This window comes from Diabrotica virgifera, chromosome 9, assembly GCF_917563875.1.
Source record: "Diabrotica virgifera virgifera chromosome 9, PGI_DIABVI_V3a".
NCBI classification, from domain to species: domain Eukaryota; kingdom Metazoa; phylum Arthropoda; class Insecta; order Coleoptera; family Chrysomelidae; genus Diabrotica; species Diabrotica virgifera.
Window position 1 is genome coordinate 175,899,467 of NC_065451.1, and position 21,649 is coordinate 175,921,115.

A 21,649-nucleotide genomic window follows, 5' to 3' on the forward strand; every position below is an offset into this window, starting at 1 on the left:
TAAAAAAAATTAACAAAGTTTTTTTCAAAAATCCGCTATTTTTTTTTCGTAATTAAAAACGATATAAAAAAACTCAATCCATTCAGACAAAACTTTTACTAAAATAAAATATTTCAGCGAAAACCGCATATTTCTATCTTGAGCCGTTTAGAAGTTATAGGCAGTTAAAATGGGGGAAAATATAAGTGGACTCCCGGTATATAAACTGAAAATGTGCACACAAATTAATGACAATTTTAATGTTTTCCCGAAGTTGATGCTTTTGACATTTACCACCAGGCGTGCACTTTGACGTTTCTCACGAATAAAATCACTGAATTATATTTTTTTATGAAGGAAAATTAACTACAAAATGTTGTAGAGGATAAAAAAGATTTAGGTTCCTGTTATAAAATATATTTAAATTGTCTCCATTTATTTAATATACATCTTACAATAAAATATTAGCTTTAATTTAATGAACTTTGTGAATATAAAATCATTAAAAGAACATGAAACTTTGGCTCTTCTTTCAAAATAAATATTTTCTAAATACAAAAATTAGTACAGTCAGCTAAAATTATAACTTCTGTCATTTCAGAATCATCGGGCCTCGATTTTCTCGTGTCCCCCCTCGTCTTTGCGTAATCATAAAATTAAAATATCTAAAATAAATGACAACTCTGTAGTTACAATCGTACGGAAGGCGCAGATAATGCTAGTACGGTTAAAGTAGCTCCTCTTTCAATAAATTCTGCTCAACAAATCTGTCAAATTTTTTCGGTCCCCATCCAGGAATTTGCTTTAGATCGGAAAGCGTGCTTAATTTACCTTTGATATCCCTAAAAAATAAACAAATGATAAACAACAGCAAAACTATTAACCGCCGTCTCAAGAATATATTCTTTTATTAAACTTCTGGAAAAAATTAATGCATCACCTTTTACTTTTAAATACTATTACTTTTACAGTTTTAATTTGTGACACACAGTGTAGAAGTATTATTAGACCAGGACTAATCTGTAAAAAAACGTGTATTTTTGGATGTGAGAGGTGGCATTCGGATTTTTGCAGATAAAGTTAGGTGACACCTTCAGTAATAATAATTGACTTATGCTCCTCAAATATGCCCGGCATTAATAAAAAAATTAAAATATTTAAAAATTTCGAAAAACATCAGTTTTTTTCTGCTTTCTTTGCTTATAACTTTAAAACGGTTCGTTTTGGAACAAAGTCGTAGAGAAATAAAATAAAGATAATTGAATTTTTTATGATATACGACTGGTCAAAAATGTCTTAAGGTATTACCTTTTCTGCAATATAACAATAAATACAAAATAAGGGGGCAAAATGCGCCTGTTGTTATTCAATGTTTCTTAACCACTTTGGTGGCACTTAGAACCTTAGTAATTCGCTTAGAAAATTTTTATAACTTACTTAAAATGATCTACCAAATTTCATTAAAATCGACCTAATAGATTTTGCATAATAAATTTGCAATGTAAATGTTTTTAGAAAAGTTCAAATTTTTAATAATCTTTCTGAACAAAAAGTAGACCTAGAAGTTGGCTAATTTTTTTACATATAAAGAGGTGCTCTACCTATTTAATACACTTTACAGAATTAAAATCGGATTATTTAAGGGGCCTCAGCAATGTTTTAAAATTATAAACAATTTTTTGGCTTATAAACAAATAGCTTTGTTTAATAATAAATAATTAATTTTTAGCAATGCAAATAAAACCGGTATAATTTGACAAACTTTCAAATACTGTCAGCAGAATTGCTATTTTATTTTTTAATCAAAAGTTATTATCGTTCAAAAATTGCAATTTTTCGATTTTTTGAATGTTCCACCGCGTTTATCTCGAAAACTATGCATACTACGAAAAAACTTGTAGGACCATTTTCTGCTTAGAATTACCCAAGAAATACAAAAAAATAGATAGATAGGTGGAGTGCTTCTTTATATGTAGAAAAATAGACAAATCTTTGTATGTTCTAGTTTTTGTTGTGCAAGATTTTAAAAAATTTTAATTAAAAAAAAAGATTAGATTGCAAAATTATTATGCAAAATCTAGTAAGTCAATTTTAATGAAATTTGGTGGACGGTTTTAGCACATTACAAAAATTTTCTAAGCGAATTAGGAAGGTTTTAAGTGTAACCTGAGTGATGGAAAAACATTGAATAAGGACAGGCTTGTTTTGCCCCCTTATTTTATATTTATTGCTTTTTTGCAGCAAGGGTGTTAAATTAAGACATTTTTAATCAATCGTATCTGATAGAAAATTTAATGAAGTATATTTGTTTTATTCTTATACGATTTTGTTCCAAAATGAATCGTTTTAAAGTTATAAGCAAAAAAAGTAGAAAAAAAAACGAAATTTTTTGAAATTTTTAAATATTTTTTTTTTTTTTATTAATGTTCCGGACATATTTGAGAAGGAGCATAAGTCAATTATTATTAACGAAGTTATCACCTAACTTTATCCGCAAAAATCCGAATGCCACCTCTCACATCCACCTAAAAACAGATCTTTCCTGGTCTATATTACGTGAGTGATATTATGTATTTTTGACTCGAATTACCGGACTCCTCCGATTGGCGCAACGCTCCGATAGGCGTCAAATTTTTTGGATAAAACCTTAATTGTCATTACAATCAACTCTGGGTAATACCATATAAACAATATTTAATTATGTCTTGAGATTAAATGAAGAAACTCAAGATTAAAGACGTTCACAATGCAACCGGCTCTCAGGTGTTTTGAATAACACAACTTCTGGGCCTTCTTTTTACCCATCGAGGGCAAAATGTTACACAAAATGGCAGCCCACGTTGAGCGCAATTATGTGTAACGTAGAATACGCCATGAAATAGCTGAATGTGGACAAAGAAAAGAGATTAATAAGTCCCACGTTGGGCGCCAAATTAGCGAACGTAAAATAAACCTGGGTGAGTAAAAACAAGGCAAAGTTGAGCGCTATTTTGGATTTTTTTATCGATTGAATATTAAGATGGATAAGCGTTACGGTAAAAATACAAATGGTAAAAAACTAAAACTATAAGTGCTGCTTTAATTTTATCCAGTTTATTTTATTAGCGTATTTTTTTATTAGGGCATTTATAGATTAGTTAAACAATGGGACTCGCATCTTAATCCTACATAATAGCTAACAGCTTGTAACCAGTTTTAGTTTAAGAATAGTGGGATATGTAGCACTTACCTGAAAAGGGAAATATGTTGTGCTGTTTTTGGTCCTACAGATTGTAACTTTCCAATTTCTCTACTACTTCCATAATTTATAGTATGTAAAACGCCTTTGGTGTGTGACGTGTGAGGACTATCCTTCCTAAAAGATAAAATTAACATAATGGTTAATTCCGACGGTCTTATTTCAACACAATGAGATAAATATTTAATATTGTATCGTATTACTAAAACCCACACCTGACAGATACATCTTCTTTTTCTTCTTTTCGTATAGACATGACTGTCTGTTTTTTAATGTGCCTCTAGTAAGTTGTCGTTCCATCGTTTTCGTGGTCTTCCCACTGAGCGTCTTCCTATTGAGGAACCGTCTCTCGCTGTCCTTACTACTCTATTTGTTGTCATTCGGCTTATGTGGTCATTCCATTCTATTCTATTATTTCTTACCCAGTTATTAATGTTGTCCGCCTTGCATCTCCGTTGTATATATGTACTTTTAGCTCTGTGTCCCATAGAGTCTAACCATCGATTTTTCGAAGGGTTTTCATCTCCACTGTTTCGAGCAATATTTTTGTCCTCTCTGTGTCGGGTCGCGTATGTCATTATTGGTCTGGTGACTGTTTTGTAAATTCTGCCTATCATTTCTTTTCCGATATTTTTATTTCTCCAAATTGTGTCACTCAGGCAACCAGCGGCCCTGTTTGCTCTATTCACTTGATCTTCCACTTCTGTTTCGAGCGTTCCGTAGCTAGATAGTGTGATGCGTAGATATTTAAACTCCATCACTTATCAAATACATGTCGTCAATAACAGCAAGGTAAGAATCAACGTAACATTTGTCCACATTCCGAAGAATTTGTGGAGTGATTCGTACGCATTCGTTGACAATTCATTTGTTCTATTTGGTATTCTATTTTTTTTATTAGTAAAAGATTTTACTATTTAGCTGGCCCCCACAAAAAAACCAGGAGACAAATCTGGTGACTGATGATGCCATTTGGCTGAAAATTTTGGTCTAAATATTGAATAACATCTTCTTCTTCTTGTTGTTATATAGACATTACTCTGTCTGTTTTTAAATGTGCCTCCAGTAAGTTGTCATTCCATCTTTTTCGTGGTCTTCCCACTGATCGTCTTCCTATTGGGGAACCGTTTCTCGCCGTCCTTACTACTCTATTTGTTGTCATTCGGCTTATGTGGTCGTTCCATTCTACTCTTCTGCTTTTCACCCAGTTATTAATGTTGTCCATCTTGCATCTCCTTAGTATATCTGCACTTCTAGCTCTATCCCACAGCGTCTTACCATCGATTTTTCGCAATGTTTTCATCTCTGCTGTTTCTAGCATTCTTTTTGTCCTGTCTGTATCAGGTCGTGTTTCTGCCGCGTATGTCATTATTGGTCTGATGACTGTTTTGTAAATTCTGCCTTTCACTTCTTTTCCGATGTTTTTATTTCTCCAAATTGTTTCATTCAGGCAACCTGCGGCTCTGTTAGCTTTATTCACCTGATATTTCACTTCTGTTTCGAGCTTTCCGTAGCTGAATAATGTGATGCCTAGATATTTAAACTCCATGACTTGTTCTATTATTTGACCCTCCAGCTCTAATTTACACCTTATTAGATCTGCTGTTATAACCATGCATTTAGTCTTTTTTGGGGAAATTAACATGTTAAATTTTCTAGCGGTTATATTAAATTCGTGCAGCATATATTGTAAATCATCTTCACTTTGAGAGATTAGTATTGTGTCGTCTGCTAAGCAGATTATTTTAAGTTGTTTTTCTCCTATTTGGTATCCTTTTGTTGTTCTTACTTTTTTTATTATTTCGTCCATGATCAGGTTGAACAACAGAGGACTCAGGGAATCTCCCTGTCTTATCCCATTGCCAGCTTCAATTGGGTCAGTTAGTTCTTCATCTACTTTTACTTTTATTGTGTTGTTCTGGTAGATATTGAATAACATGTAAAACATAATGCGGAGGAGCACCGTCCTGTTGAAAATTCATTTGATCCTTATCATACTATTCATCATTTTCAATAATATCAGTCAACGCAGGCTTAATCACGTCTTCCATTAACTGTGAATACATTTCCTCAGTCAAATTGTAAGGTAAAAAAATGGTCCCACCAGTGAATCACCAAAAATATCAGACCAGCCCTGAGATTAAATTTTTGCGGTTGCTGTGTGTGCACTTCGTGGAAAATCTTGGGGTTTTAATCGGACCAATAACGGCAATTGTAACGATTTACAGTTCCATTTATGAAAAAAGTACCGGGTGTCACAATAAGAATGGCTCTCGGCCATATCTCAGGAACCGTTTAGGGTACAGCTTTGAGAAAAAAATATTTATAACAAAAGTTGCCTCGGAAAATGCCTGGAAATTATTTTCGTAATTGTAGGTTCACCGCTAGAGGGCGTAATTGAATATCAAAAATTAAAAAATCAAAATTTTACAAAATTTGTCTAATGAAAGGGCACTGGAAATCCGATCATCGTATTCTCCATAAAATTCTGCGTATATTTGATTTCACAAGTTTAAGTCTACCTTTGCAAATAAGAGGTGGGGGTGAGTGGGAACCTTCTTATAAAAAATGGTTGTAAGTCCGGTTCTGCTAAATAGAATTTTGCAAGCTTGGTCTTCTTGAAAACGGCTCTTTTTCGTCAATGTAAAAGTTATAATTTCAAAACAGCCTATTAAGTAATATCCCAGCTAGGAGGCGTTATTTAATTATTTTCAGAAATCTAGATATCTTTGGAAAATATTAAATACAAGTATTCATTTTTAATCCTGTATTACAAAATTAGATCAAATTAGCAACAGAATAGCGAAAACCGCATATCGATACCTTTTTCTATCTCGAGATATCTTAAGAAACGTGTAAATTTTAAACCTAACCGTTACCGTCACCGGTAAACGAAGTTAAGGAAAGGTAATGTGCTGTGGAAAAAATAAATAAACATTTTGCAGATCTCAACGTATATAATTAATTAAAACAACAATAAGACAAACAACACTATAAAATATAACAAAGAAATAAAAACAACTACTTAGTGACGACTTAAATGTTCAAATTATTGCCCATCATTTATGATTCAAGCACTCTTTCAAGAGTGGATTGAACAGCAGTCTTAATTTCTGCTGTCGAAATGCTTTGAATGGGGTTTCGTATTCTGTGGATCATTTTTTTTTCGAGTAGACCTAGCTGCTAAAACAAGGTCTTTAATCTGTCCCCATACCTAAATAAAAGTGAAATACCAAACCGTCCCCACAACAAACAGTTAAATCTGGTGATAATCAGATAATTGGACCCTGTCTTTTTGATAATGCTATTATTAGTGAACGCTATCTAATTTTTTTAAGGAATGAATTGCCTCTTCTTCTGTAAGATGTACCGCTAGCAGTTTGTAAGTCCATGTTGTTTCAGCACGATGGTTGTCCCGCGCATTTTTCCAGAGTAGTAAGAGATTTTTTAGATGAGTCATTCGTTGATAGATGGATAGGATGTGGAAACCTATTTTTTGGCTAGCCAGATCACCAGATTTAACTCTTTTAGATTTTTATTTATGGGGGCGGATTAAAGACCTTGTTTTTGCCGCTAGGCCCACTACTCGAGAAAACATGATCCAGAGAGTAGGAAACGCCATGCAAAGTATTGCGAGAGCAGAAATTGAGACTGCATTTCAATATACTCTTAAAGAGTAAATACTTGCATCAAAAATTATGGACCATAATTTGAACATTTAAGTCGTCACTAAGTAGTTGTTTTTATTTCTTTGTTACATTTTATAGTGTTGTTTGTCTTATTGTTGTTTTAATTAACACACGTTGACATCTAAAAAATGTTTCTTTGTTTTTTCCACAGCACACTACCTTTCCTTAACTTCATTTACCGGTGACAGTAACAGTTATGTTTAAAATTTACACGTTTGTTAAGATATCTCGAGATAGAAAAAGGTATCGACATGCGGTTTTCGCTATTCTGTTGATAATGTGATCTAATTTTGTAATACAGGATTAAAAATGCATACTTGTATTTAATATTTTCCAAAGAAAACTAGATTTCTGAAAATAATTAAATAACGCATCCTAGCTGGCATATTACTTAATAGGCAGTTTCGAAATTATAACTCTTACATTGACGAAAAAGAGCTGTTTTCAACAAGACCAAGTTTGCAAAATTCGATTTAGCAGAATCGGACTTACAGTCATTTTTTCATAACAAGGTTCCCACTCACCCCCACCTCTTATTTGCAAAGGTAGACTTAAACTTGTGAAATCAAATATGCGCAGAATTTTATGAAGAATACGATGATCGGATTTCCAGTGCCCTTTCGTTAGGCAAATTTTGTAAAATTTTGATTTTTTAATATTTGATATTCAATTACGCTCTCTAGCGGTGAACCTACAATTATGAAAATAATTTCCAGGCTTTTCCCAAGGCAACTTTTGTTATAAATATTTTTTTCTCAAAGTTGTACTATAAACGGTTCCTGAGATATGGCCGAGAGCCATTCTTATTGGGACACCCGGTACATTAATCGGGGGAAATACTAAGGAGAAATTGTGGATGGGTTAGTACTCATTCACTGATTATTTCACAAAACTGTAAACGGAGGTCATAATCATTCTCATTAGTTCCTGTACTAAGTATATTTTATATCAGCGGTGCTCAAAGGGTCGATCGCGATCGACCGGTCGATCGGCAAAGTTTTTGAAGTCGATCGCGATTCATTGAAAAAAATACAAATGGGAAAAGACGGGGACTGTGCTGACTCAGCACACTTGCTGACTCCTTTGTCAAAAAATTGAAATTATTGAGTGATCAAAGGAAGAGAAAGGAGTTAAACAACATTCCATTGTTGAAAAAAGTTGTTTTTTATGAGATGGAGCTGCAAGCATTCGTAGAGACTTTGAAAGAAGCTTTGCTAATTTTTAAAAACTGACAGATATTGTAACATTCATGTCTAATCCATTCTGAAATATCCGTTACTTTCAATATAGAGATCATTTCCGTCCAAAATGAGGTACTGAAAATAAAAGTCCAGAGCGACCGATACGAAATTTTGGTCTTTCATATCCCCTGACAAATATCCCTCTTTGAGGTAAGTAGCTCTTCAGCTCACAGCATTCTTTGGATCAACGTACTTGTGTGAGAGTCTGTATTTTCCCAAATTAATGAAGGTGTTAAAATTAAAGTGTCGTAATCGGCTAACTGACGAACATCTCTCATCATGATTGCTTTCAGCTTGGCAATTACGTACCATCTTATATGAAAAACTTGTGGATGATATGCACTACTATTGTTGATGACATCAGGACGAAACAACTCAGCTGGTACGGACACGTAAGGAGAATGCCGGAGAATAGAATACCAAGACAAATCCTCGAATGGCAACCAAGAGGAAGGCGCAGACCAGGAAGGCCTAGAAGAAGTTGGAGAGAAGGAGTTGATGGAGAAATCACGGACAGAGAACTTGAGGACGATCTATGGAATGACAGAACGAGATGGAGATTTTAAATCGGAAGACGTCGAAGAACGTTGTAAACCGATATCATATAATATATGATATGCAGTGCCATGCATCAACATCCAAATAAAATTAAGATGAAAAACATTGCTGTAATTACAACTCTATGTAGTTACAACTTTTTATCAAATAGAAATGTGCAATAAAGATTTTTATTTTCAAATTGCTTTTTTTCCTAGCAGTCGATCGCTGGACGCTTGCAGTTTATGTGGTAGATCCCTCGCAGTAAAAGTCTGAGCACCACTGTTTTATATGAATGGAATTTGTTCTTCTTCAAAATGACTTGTGACGCTAGTTCGGTCGATTCTAGATACAACTGCTACTTGTCTCTTAGTTAACATATAATCTAGGTGAACATGTCCTACTACTGCAACTCCACTAGGTTCATTAACTATAGGCTCTTCAGTTTCCCGTTTTTTAATTACTTACATTACCAACTTCCTGATTTTTTACTGCAAAACATACTTCCTACTGTAGTGTTTATCTTGATGACATTCATTAAATTGATATTAACAATGAAATGATATCTACTCTTTCCGAAATAGATTAAACTATGGTAATACATTTTGGTAATAAAAAGTGGGCCGGAATAGTTCAGATAGACAGGTAGACCGAGGTTTGAATCCCAGCGCCGGCGAGAACAGCTAGACATTTTAAAAAATGTCTATAGGCACCAGCTCGACTCAGCCTCAACAAAATGAATCATCATCATCATCACCCAGCCCTTTGAATCCACTGCTGGACATAGGCATCATTAATTTTTGCCCATTGTGCTCTATTTTGAGCACTTTGCATCCAATTTCTTGACATTTTCTTGAGATCGTCAGCCCAACGAGTAAGGGGTCTTCCTCTACTTCTTTTGTCTAATCTCGGCCTCCACTCTAGTTATCTCTTCGTCCACCTTTCATCACTGATTCGGGCGACGTGTCCGTCCCAGGACCTCGATTTTTGACCTTTCGCTTCGTTATCGAACGTATTCGCTTCGTATCTGTTTAGTATACGAAGCGAATACGTTCAATAACGAAGCGAAGGGTCAAAAATCGAGGTCCAGTTCCATTTCAGTGTGCAATACGGGAAATTAACTCGGTCACGAAGCGATATACTCAGAATTGACCTTTCCATTTTCCACTGAGCTATTTGCAGCGTTTTAGAAGTTGGGAATAAAATGAGTCCCTTGAGTAAAGCCAGGGGTAATAATAGGCGGTCGAAGCATAGCACTGGCCCTGTTACCTTTCTTGTATATCGTAGGCCCTAGATATAGCAGACTAAACTGATATAATCTCGAAGCCGCGTTAGCGGTATAAAACGGAAGAATATTATTATTAATAAATGTTTAAAGACTTCAATTTAATCCTTACAACTGATATTCTCAAATGTGACAAATGTGACAAAAAAAAATAAAAGCTGGGCGAAGAAATAAATTAAAATCCAAACCATTGGAGTACTGAATTAACTAATAAGTAGGTAAATACAATTTCAAGTTTAAAAGTCTTTTTAAATAAGTAAAATAGAGTTTTTTATCAAATATTCAATAATACCGGGAAAATACCCTTTAATCAAAAATTGACCAGTCGCTGAGTTTTTCAAAAATGTTATTGTAGTTCCTGATAATATATTCGTAATAAAGATATTTCGTCTTCGTCCGGCCAACCTGTACAGTCGAACCCGCTTATTGGAATAGCTTTCGTGCCAAGCAAAAATATTCCTATAGCCGGGATATTCTAATAACCGATCACTGGTGACTAATAGTAGAAATAATTGTACCGAATAAACGTATCTAATAATAGTACATAATGTACTTTGTACATACTATGTATGTACATACTTACGCATATTATGGTTTTATTTCTTTTTGTGTTAATAATAGAGTAATGTACCTAACTGATACTTATTTTATTAAAAAACTAAATTACATTATAATATGTATGTGCATGCATACACCAATACGTATGAAATGTGTGCAATATGTAGATAACAAGAATAAAAAACCGCTAAACGCCGTAAAAATGAGTGGCGCATACAATATTCCAGCTACAAAAGATCTGATATGAATATTACGTGACGCGAAAATGTATTTTCATTTTGATGTAAAACAAAATTCTAGTTTTATTTTAAAAGATTTTTCCATAATATTTGCTAAATTTGAAGTAAACGCGCCACAAAAGAGTAACTTTGATACAGTTTGAATTTTGAAACAGTATCAGGAGTTTTTCAAAGTTATTTATAAATTAAATGTATGAAGTTGAATGCAATGTTCCTCTATTACTCGTTAATCTTTATAAATGGTGAGCTTTGTTGCATTATCTCCCAAATGATCTAGTGTCCATCGAATGTACACTAGATTTTTTTCTATTCGAAATAGATTGAAAAAAAATATTGAGATGACCGGTAAATGAAGTCGGATTGCCCGTTGCCAGATCAAATTTAGCGTCGTAATCACTACAACTACATAAACCATTTCGGGAATAATCGTTAATTGGATTATACTTTTGTAGCTTAATAACTTCTAAACGGCTTAACCGATTTTGATCAGTAAACATGAGTTTGAAACGTATTTACCAGTAGTATATGATGGATCTAAGGTCAAGTATGATAAATGAAGCTATTACAGGAATTATTGAGCTTGAGAAACCGTTTTTCCCGTAGGAAATAGATTTGATCATACTTATGAAGCCTATAACTTAAAAATTCGAATTTTCCCATATATGACGTATACACCGTTAGATTCGTCTAGAGTCCTTCTACAAACGCTCAGTTATTGGCGCAATTCGTAGGTTGAAATTTTGAGTAATTGTCGAAAAAACAAAATTTGAAAGCTTAACTCAACACTATTGATTTGGTGTATTTGCGGTTCTCCTGTCTCTTCTTGATCCGAAGATATATACCCCCAAAAAATATGCCGTTTTGTACCTACCAAGTCCTCTAATAGCTGGCTTATGGGTGGTCAAAAGTCACAAACTACACCGGTTCTGAATCGGCCAAGACCCCCTCTTCAAACACAGAAAAAAAAATTCAAATCGGTTTAACTTTTAAACACACATACACATACATATCCACAAACATTTTCCCTTTTTTAAATAAAAATTGAGTCATACTTCTGAGCTAGGTAACTTTTGAATGGTATAACCGATTTTCAAAATTAGACATGCGTTGGAAAGGTAATGATCAGTACTATTAGAAGCCGCAAAGGTCGGACTTAAATTTTTGAATTTTTTGGGAGTTTTGGGGACGAGAACGAAAAACATACCCTAAATAGAAAGGGCCGTAAAATCCACACCCTTGAACCAAAATTGATGGTTGACCTATGAATGGGTGAGTCTTTTCCTGAACTTTAAGATGGGACTTGGTCCATCTTTCAAATCAGTCAGATTTAGAAAATCGAAAATTTCGTGTATATAAAGTGTCGCGTGTAGGGGGGTGTTGGTGTGCGCCACTGGCGAGAACTGCCGTTCTCTGGTAATATATATATATATATATATATATATATATATATATATATATATATATATTATATTTTCTTATTTAAATACATACAACAGAATTATTTATTTTTTCTGGAAAGATAATCGGTAATCTTAGACGAATTTGTTTTACATAAAAGATTATTCACGTTTTGCTCTAAATTATAATGTTTAAAAAATTGACATTGGATTGGCCTTAAAGAAAACTTCTTATAATTTTACAAGCGGTTATGACCAAATTAACCGTTTCTTAAAATCTATTGACTGGCAACACAATGGGTTAGCAACTTAGAGGATGGAAAGGATGGTTAGCAATCAAAATGTTTACAAAAATGAAAAAGAACCTACTTTATGATCTGTGAATATTTTTGTCAGATGGTAGAATTATTGGTGCCCACAACGAAGTAATAAAATATTACCTGACACTCCTGACAGACCCTATAAACCAGAAAGACGGCCGGAGTGTGACGTCACAGCCAACTGCGGCTATATTCAGTGTTATGATGATCACTTTCCAAACAAAGATTGTAAACACGTTGAAAAGTACGGTTTTACCGAATCTCAAGACTTTTTAATTAGTATAAAATCTAAAAAAAAATAAAATATAAAATTTCTAATAAATCAAATAAATTCTAACCTTACTTCACCCATACACACATTTTATTGCTATTTATATAAAACATCATGCTTTATTATTTACACAACCTTGTAAAATTGTTGTAGTAACTATAACAATACTTACATATTGCAAAAAACGGAAATATTCTCTGTAAAAACTGAAAAAATAATAAAAAATACAAATTTGCCCCACTAAACAACGTTTGTTTGGAAAGGTGTGGAAAAATCTGACATGACATATGTCAATAAAAATTGATACTTCTACGTCATCACTCCGGCCGTCCATTTGTACATAAAAAGTTTTTAGTTTATCTGAATAATATTCTATAAAGCAATACTGTTTTACTAAAACGTAACGTATTCCTATAAGCGGTTACATTTATTAAGGAATAAATGAAAACATTTCGGGACCTCAAATTTCTATTCCTTAAACCGGGATATTCCTATAACAGGGATTCTAATAAGCGCGTTCGACTAAATATTAAAAAAAAAATAAAAAATAAAGAGATATGCTTAAAAATACTTACTGTGTTGTCTTCAAAAGTCTTTTTCCTGCAGGGGTATTCAACACATTTAACTGCTTTTTCGTCTTTCCCTGTAGTTTATTTTGTAACGGATTGACAGATTTTCGTATCCTCATACTTCTCCTAGGAGCAACTGGTGGTTTCCATGTGCTGCATTCTACAGAATTTTCAATGTTATCTATTAGAGTTTGTTCAAGAAGCTTTATATCCTCTCTGAATGAAAGTGACGACTCAATAGACACTTCTAAATCAACTACACTACTTTTATTATTATTATTTATACTACATCTAGATCTTCTTCTCATGGATAGACGCATACTTCGTCTCGGCATGATGTTTTCAATTGGGGATAAAGCGAAAGAGGTACTCTTCTGTTCTGCCGGTAATTCAGGTACTTTAAATTCATATTCTGTGGTACTAGTTCCTGGTTCAGCTAGTGGACTGATGTCGTAATTCAAAATTTTTCTGACATCATCCAGATGCTCACCAAGAGGACTACTCGTAGCTCTTACTTCATTACCAGTTAACTGAGCTACCTCTGACTTAACAATCTTCGAAACCTCATTTTTGATTAATGCCCACGTGAGTTCTGGTGTTCTAGGATTCTCTTTTTCCATAACCTGTTCTCTAGACTCAGTCTTTAAAGTACTTTGAATAACACTTCCTATTTTATCCATCAAGGAAGATTCCATTGCAGTCATATATTTCCTAATAATAGGACTTAGAGCCTGTGGAGCAGAAACTGAGTCCAGGGATGATCTTAGAGTGTTTGTTATTGAAGATGCCACACTTGATGATAACGATTTAGGACTGTGACTCTGGTCTGTTATAATTGAGGAGTACGAAGGTTCACTTATTATTGACAATTTTTGTTGTTTAGGTGGTTTAGGAGTATTCATAAATAATGGTCTCTTAAACGGGGTGTTCATTTTCAATTGGAACAGAAGAGGATTTTCCTTTCTGAATTGGGATATGACTTCATTAACTTCTGGTTTACTCTTAATCCTCTTTACTCTTTGTGCAAATTCTAAGGTCTGTACTGTTTCAGTACTGTCTTCTGCAATGGGGCTAACACAAGCGATTAATGAGACGAAGTTGTTTTTGTTCAAGGAGTCCTTCAATATTGACGTAATTACAGACTGTCTGTAAGGAATAAATGTTGAATTGTTTGACAATGCTGTCATTACTTGACCTATCGACAGAAGACCTCTATTAATATTGATACCTTCTTGGAAAGAACTACCGGAAGTTCCAGTTTTTTTGACACTTTCGCATCCTGCTAGGTCCACCAAGTTTAATTTTGCACTGGTTTCTATGTCCCTAAAAACTCGCTTATTGTTAGCAAACATTTTGCAATTTTCTACAGATATTAAATAACAAAATTTACTCAACATAATATTTTAGTGAAGGTTCACTTAAAAATTTTCGAATGAATTTGATTTTTCATGTCTCTGTAGAACTAGAGAAATGCAAAGAGATTGAGGACCTTCAAAAAAGATACGATCTATTTAATTTACACAAGAAAGTCAAAGAAATGGCAGGACTAAGAAGACAAAATCTCACTGGTGCACTTCTGGATAGACACGGGATTACTATAACACAGACACAGACATTAATGATACACAATTTGGGTTTCGCAAAGGCGTAGGAACGTATGAAGCTCTTTCTCACTTAATATCCTAATACAAAGGTGCCTAGACGTCAATCAAGATATATATGTGTGTTTTATTGACTATAGTCTAGTCGCAACATAGGGGGTCAAGTGGGCACTTTTAGCTCGCCGCGATTTGATGGTGATATCATAGGTTTTTTGGGTCGCTGAATCCAATGGAAGTGGTCTGGAAGCCAAGCATCAAAATTAACGCACCACCTTAAAAATGGGACATTTTTGATGTCTCGTATTTCCTAAACCTGTTGTCCGATTTGAGTGATTTTTTAGTATATTATAGCTTTATTCTTCAAGAATATCGATATAATAACATTATTGCTAAACAGGTAAGTGTCATTGTATACCGGGTGTAACAATGATAGTGTGTTTTTTCCTCAAAGTTTGGAACACCCTGTGGAATATTCTAGCGTATATAAAATATTGAAATTAAAACTCAACTGTAGCCTTAGACTTTCTTAACATTATGCTTTTTGATTCATTTGCTTATGTTGGATAATAAAAAAGTTGCAGTTGGAAAAATGAAAGAATACCCATGAACGATCGCATCAATCACTTATTTTGTATTTGCTGTTTTTTTTCCATAAATATCAAACAAGAGAGCTTAGATTAACGAAACGAAAGATATAGCGTTCAGGCAAGAAACAGATGCGCAAAGCCTGCCAAATATTTTAAGTTGGGACAAATGGGTGGGAGGAGTGACAGGTATGTATTCAGGACAATTTTGGAATAATTAAATAACCATAATTCATATTTCCCATAAATGAATCTCTTAATTCAAGATGCAGCATCATTGTTTATACGCACTTTTGAATTGTCTGACTGTCGGGTTATTGTTGTTACCCCCTTCGATCTAATTAACCCAAAGGATAATTCGACATGATCTTGACTCAGCTTGTATGTAGGAATGTATGCTAATAATTTTGTTTGTACTAATTCTGTATATACATATCTTAAAACTTTTAATGCAAAACAAAAAATCAATAATCCCCATTTTTCTCCTACTTTTACATGCAAGTTTCATATTTATAAATGAAAATGATTCCAAATAATCTGAGGTCTCCTCTAAAAAGTTTACAATAGAAATGTAATTTTCTTCATTAATAGGTTGCTTGTATCTCTTTTGGTAAATGCTTCTAGAATTAAATATATTAAATAATTTGTTAATATCTCGGATAAATTTAACAGTTGCTTCGCAGTTTTTAAATTGTTCTATTTGCAAAGTTTCATTTAAGAATTCAATAGCATCAGCTACAGAATCGCTGAGTAGTTGTGTTGATAATATTACTTTCATCTTTTGATTTTTATATGATATGTGCTCTTTTCTCAATTTATTAGCTAAATGAACACTGCTGTTATTGAATTTCATTAAGTTTTAGTATGATCTCATTTTATAACTTCATAGGTCTGGATCCCGCGTATGAAAAAAAAGTTGATTAATAGCAAGTTGAAAATTTGTTAATAGCTTAAGGGTGTCTAGTCGGATAAACTTTGATATATGGGAACACTGGAACAGGGGCAGTTTTAATTGTGGAACAGGTAAAAAATTTGGAACGGTCAGACCACGAAAACGGCACATTTATTTTGTCCGACAGAATAGACTTAAACTCTCCGAACAGAGATTAAACTCTTATGCAAAAATCAGACTGCTATTTATTACCAAATGGGCATTTTAATGAGTGGAACATGTAGAATATGTCAAATGACAGGAATTATGACAGGTGATAAATATCAGTCTGATTTTTGCATGAGAGTTTAATCTCTGTTCGGAGAGTTTAAGTCTATGCTGTCGGACAAAATAAATGTGCCGTTTTCGTGGTCTGACCGTTCCAAATTTTTAACCTGTTCCACAATTAAAACTGCTTCTGTTCCAGTGTTCTTATATATCAAAGTTTATCCGAGTAGACACCCTTAAGCTATTAACAAATTTTCAGCTTGCTATTAATCAACTTTTTTTCATACGCGGGATCCAGACCTATCACCGTTGTCGTCACTTAAAAATAATTTATCACTTAATGTATTGCGTAAAAGTTTAACCATGTGACAAGGATAAAAAAATACTGCAATTTCACGACCAGGGCCCAGAGCACGCCAAATAGAATTCTATTTTGCTGACGTCACAAAATAGAATTTCATAATGGGAGAATCGACGGTTGCTAGGCAACGTGACGTCACTAAAATCGAATTCTATTTGGCGTGCTCCCGCACCTGGTGCGGGAGCACGCCAAATAGAATTCTATTTTAGTGACGTCACGTTGCCTAGCAACCGTCGATTCTCCCATTATGAAATTCTATTTTGTGGCGTCAGCAAAATAGAATTCTATTTGGCGTGCTCTGGGCCCTGATGTAGGATCTAAAAAGGTAGATTTCAAATTTGTTATGTCGAAAATACAACGCCTGTTTCATGAGTTAGACTTAAGCACTGAAGTCGTAAATTACGGCTGAGCTTTAGTGTTTATAAATTTTTAAATTTATTTCACTATCAAATAAACCGTAGAAGTATCAAAAACATGACTTTAAGCGAAATTGAATATTGACCCCCCAATTTTAATACAATTTATGATTTCTAACGTGCTATGTACTAAGAGTATAAGTCATAAAAAAGATTTTTCCGGATTCTTCTATATTTTGAATTATATAATTAATAAAGTATTACCAAAGTAGAAAGTAAAATAGTTAATTACTAATTTATTAATCATATTTCGTCACCATTTTCATATTTAGTTGTAATAGTTATTTTATCAGTGGTAAAAAAGACTTTGAAAAGTCCTAATAAAAAATTTTCATTTTTGACTTATACTCTTAATACATAGCAGTCTAGATTTATAGTATGTATTGAAACAATCAGAAATGCAATTCCACGCTAATTTATTTAAAATGTATTTTGCTAGTATTAAAATGTATAAGTCCGGTTCTGAAGTACAGCGTCCAACACTTCCCCTCGATACAAATATAGCTAGGAAAAACTTAACCTTCAAAATCACACAATTTAACGAAGATTTAACGTAAAAAATTTAAACCAGAGAACAAGTTATTGCCGGCGGACAGTGATGGAGGGGATATACTCTGTCTGCTATTTTGATTGGCAGGACAAAGGAGTGGGGATTCAGGGGAAACGGACAGGCTGCGCACTTGTCGATGTTATATCGCCTGGTGAGAACAATAGTGACGAAACTTCAAAATGAACATTTAGAGATAATCGTATTTGAAGTTTTGATGAAACTGCTAAACAGTATAACTGACTTACAGATAATCATTTTGCAAAATTTTTCTAATAATGTGCTTTCTAGATATGTAAACCAATTAGTAGAAGTAGTTTTATTTGAAGAAAAGATGGATATTGTATTTATTTTTGATTTTTTTTCTGGGTTACGCCATTATTGCATTATCGAAGATGTTTAATTTGATGTTTCGCCACTATACTTTAATACTACTATACTACAACAGTTTAGTTTCTGTTTTAAATAATTAAAAAATTTACTTTTAAAAATAAATTAAACGCATCAAATAAAATATTTTATTGTACACACCAGTTTTGCGCAAAATGAAACTAAAGTACAATAGAAAAATAACAAAATAAGATCTTAAGTAATAAATATGAAAACGATAAACATGATAAAAGATAAAAAGTAAGCAAAAGAACTATGAATAGTAAAATTAAATTCATCATTTCACTCACGTATGTTTCGTATTTCAAACTACTAAAGAAATTATTGTGGGTAGAAGGAATTGATTTATTTTGTAAGACTTCTTTTTAGAAATGAATATTGGTTCTCGATAGTGTGGAATTAAACAATACTGATCCAAAGTGGATAGACGCTTTCTTGATTTGCTATTTCTAAGTACCTAAGAACGATTGAAACTGAGTTTCTCTGTAAGAAGTTTTAATAAAAAAAAAAACACAAAAGCAAAAACGACCACACAGACAAAAGTACTTATTCGCCACTATTGCACATTGTACTACTATCTTTAATAAAATATCTAATATTTCAAATACATGTAGGCACGGCGTAATTACAGATTCGCCAGTATTGATATAAAGTTTGGTGTGCTTTCGTCGTTAATGCATCACAATATTTGACAAATTCACAATACCATAAAGACTTGTAGGCGCCCTCTAGTAATAAGGAAATTAAATAATTGTTAGCCAATATTGCACATAAAAGAGGGCATATTTAGATGTCCATTGATGGACTTAACTCAAAAACGTTAATTTTCGAGTTTCGCCACTATTGTTCTCACTAGGCGATATCTACCGGTTTCGTTAATCTAAGCAAGAGAGATAGATTATTAATAATCTGAATAATATGTGATTGATGTTCATGGGTATTCTTTCATTTTTCCGACTGTAGGTACTTTAACAACTAGCAACGTTCTTCATCAATACAGAGTGTTTCTAAATACGTGCGACAAACTTTAAGGAGTAATTCTCCATGAAAAAATAATGACCGTTTGCTTTATACACATTTGTCCGCAAATGCTTCGTTTCCGAGATACGGGATGTTGAATTTTTCTTACAAACTGACGATTTATTTATTGCTCTTAAACCTGTTGAGATATGCAAAAAAATTTAGTAGGTTTTAAGAGGTAGTTATTGCGCATTTTTTGACATACAATTAAGAATGTTACATTCACCATTGGCGTGCATACGGGTCATATTACCCGGTCTTATTACCCGTATGCACGCCAATGGTGAATATAAAATTCTTAATTGTATGCCAAAAAATACGCAATAACTACCTCTTAAAACTTACCAAATTTCATTTGCATATCTCAACCGGTTTTAGAACAATAAATAAATCGTCAATTTGTAAGAAAAAATTCAACATCCCGTATTTCGGAAACGAAGCATTTGCGGATATATGTTTATAAAGCAAACGGTCATTATTTTTTCATGCAGAATTACTCCTTAAAGTTTGTCGCACTTATTTAGAAACAGCCTGTATTGATGAAGAACGTTGCTAGTTGTTAAAGTACCTAACTTTTTTATTATCCAACATAAGCGAATGAATCAAAAAGCATAATGTTAAGAAAGCCTAAGGCTACAGTTCAGTTTTAATTTCAATATTTTATATACACCAGAATATTCCACAGAGTGTTCCAAACTTTGAGGAAAAAACATACTATCATTGTTACACCCGGTATACAATGACACTTATCTGTTTAGCAACAATATTACTACATCGATATTCTTGAAGAATAAAGCTATAACAGGTTTAAAAAATCACTAAAATCGGACAACAGGCTTAGGAAATACAAGACATCAAAAATGTCCCATTTTTAAGGTGGTGCGTTAATTTTGATTAACGCACTGACTAGTGTATTTGCACCTACGCACGCTCTTAACAGATAATGTTTGACTTACTTATGTTTTGTATTGCAATAAATCGTAAATATTGCGTGAGATCTTGAACTTTGTGAATTTTGGTTGGTCCCCCGAGTATGTCTATTCTTGTTGCCCATTTTTAAAAAATGTATTGCTTCATTAAGGCTATAAACTTTCTCTTTGTTAAATCCTTCTACTTTTACCCCTAAAAACAAACAAAAAAATTGTAACTTTTAAAGCAGCCTCCAAACCTTGTTGATTAAGGGGGGGGGGGTATGGTTTTGAAATCAACATTTTAAGCACATTTTTGTGAATTTTTTTTTGTAACTATGGTAAAATTATTTTATTTTTAAATTAAGTAAACATATTCAGTACAATTCAAAGAATATTAAAAAAAAATCAAGGCAAAATATTGAAAAATAAGACAACCGTGGCAAATTTTTACAGACACATAAAAAATGGATTTCGCATTGGACTTGTCATTGGATCATGTGAAACAAAAAATTAAAAAAGGTTTTATTGAGTTTCTCGAGGTAACACTGTCGAGTTTTTTTAGTTTTAACCATACAGGGTGATTGATTAGTGGGGTAAAGCTCAATAGGTCCGCTATAGTAATAGATAGCAATAAAAGTTAAAACACAAATTGTAGACAACTTTGAAATTCATATTACAAAATTAGTTAGAATGTTACAGGGTGTTCGATAACCTAGTGGCAGACCAAATCTATGATTTTTTTAAATGGGACATCCTGTATTTGATTTTATATTCGAAATCTATTTAACTGTCCCATCATAAAAATATAAAGGTTTGTTATGTTATACAGGGTATTCACAAAGTTATAACCAAGTTTATATGAAAATCGTAACAAGTTCAACAACCTGTATAAATAAAAATAAACACAACAGAAATGATTTATTGGTGCCATATTTTTTTATTGACTGTCAACATTTTCAGAAGTTATTAATATTGCTAATTTTCTTTATACCCAATACAGGGTGAGTCAAAACGCAAGTACATTATTTTCTCAGTAATTTTTTCTGGAACACCCTGTATTTTATGTCACTATTGGAAAGTGCCTTTACCGTACTTTAATTTTTATATAACATTCCCTATGCCTAAATTTATTAGTTTTCGAGATATTTTCATTTTTCAGAGCAAATTATTGATAGGTGTCTACGTTTTTCCAAATTTTAAGTAAGCCATGACTGAATTGTCCAAAACTGACAGTTCATCACGATAAAACTGTTATTGTGTTATTAAATAGTTGAGATGAATTTTACTGTTGAGAAAATGGTTGATCTGGCTGGATATTGGGAAAGTGCAATTAAAAT

General features: G+C 33.1%; 1 protein-coding gene across 1 annotated transcript in view; it reads right to left on the reverse strand.

The window, feature by feature from the left end:
* Nucleotides 1-380: 380 nt before the first annotated feature.
* LOC126891948 (kinesin-like protein Nod) overlaps nucleotides 381-21,649 on the reverse strand; it is a 42,810-nt gene continuing 21,541 nt past the window's right edge. Inside the window, exons 4-7 of the mRNA XM_050661295.1 lie at nucleotides 20,358-20,523; nucleotides 13,330-14,646; nucleotides 3,209-3,334; nucleotides 381-821 (exon numbers count right to left, since the gene is read on the reverse strand). Coding sequence (XP_050517252.1) covers nucleotides 707-821; nucleotides 3,209-3,334; nucleotides 13,330-14,646; nucleotides 20,358-20,523 — 1,724 coding nt within the window. The 3' untranslated portion in view covers nucleotides 381-706. The remainder of the gene's footprint in view (nucleotides 822-3,208; nucleotides 3,335-13,329; nucleotides 14,647-20,357; nucleotides 20,524-21,649) is intronic.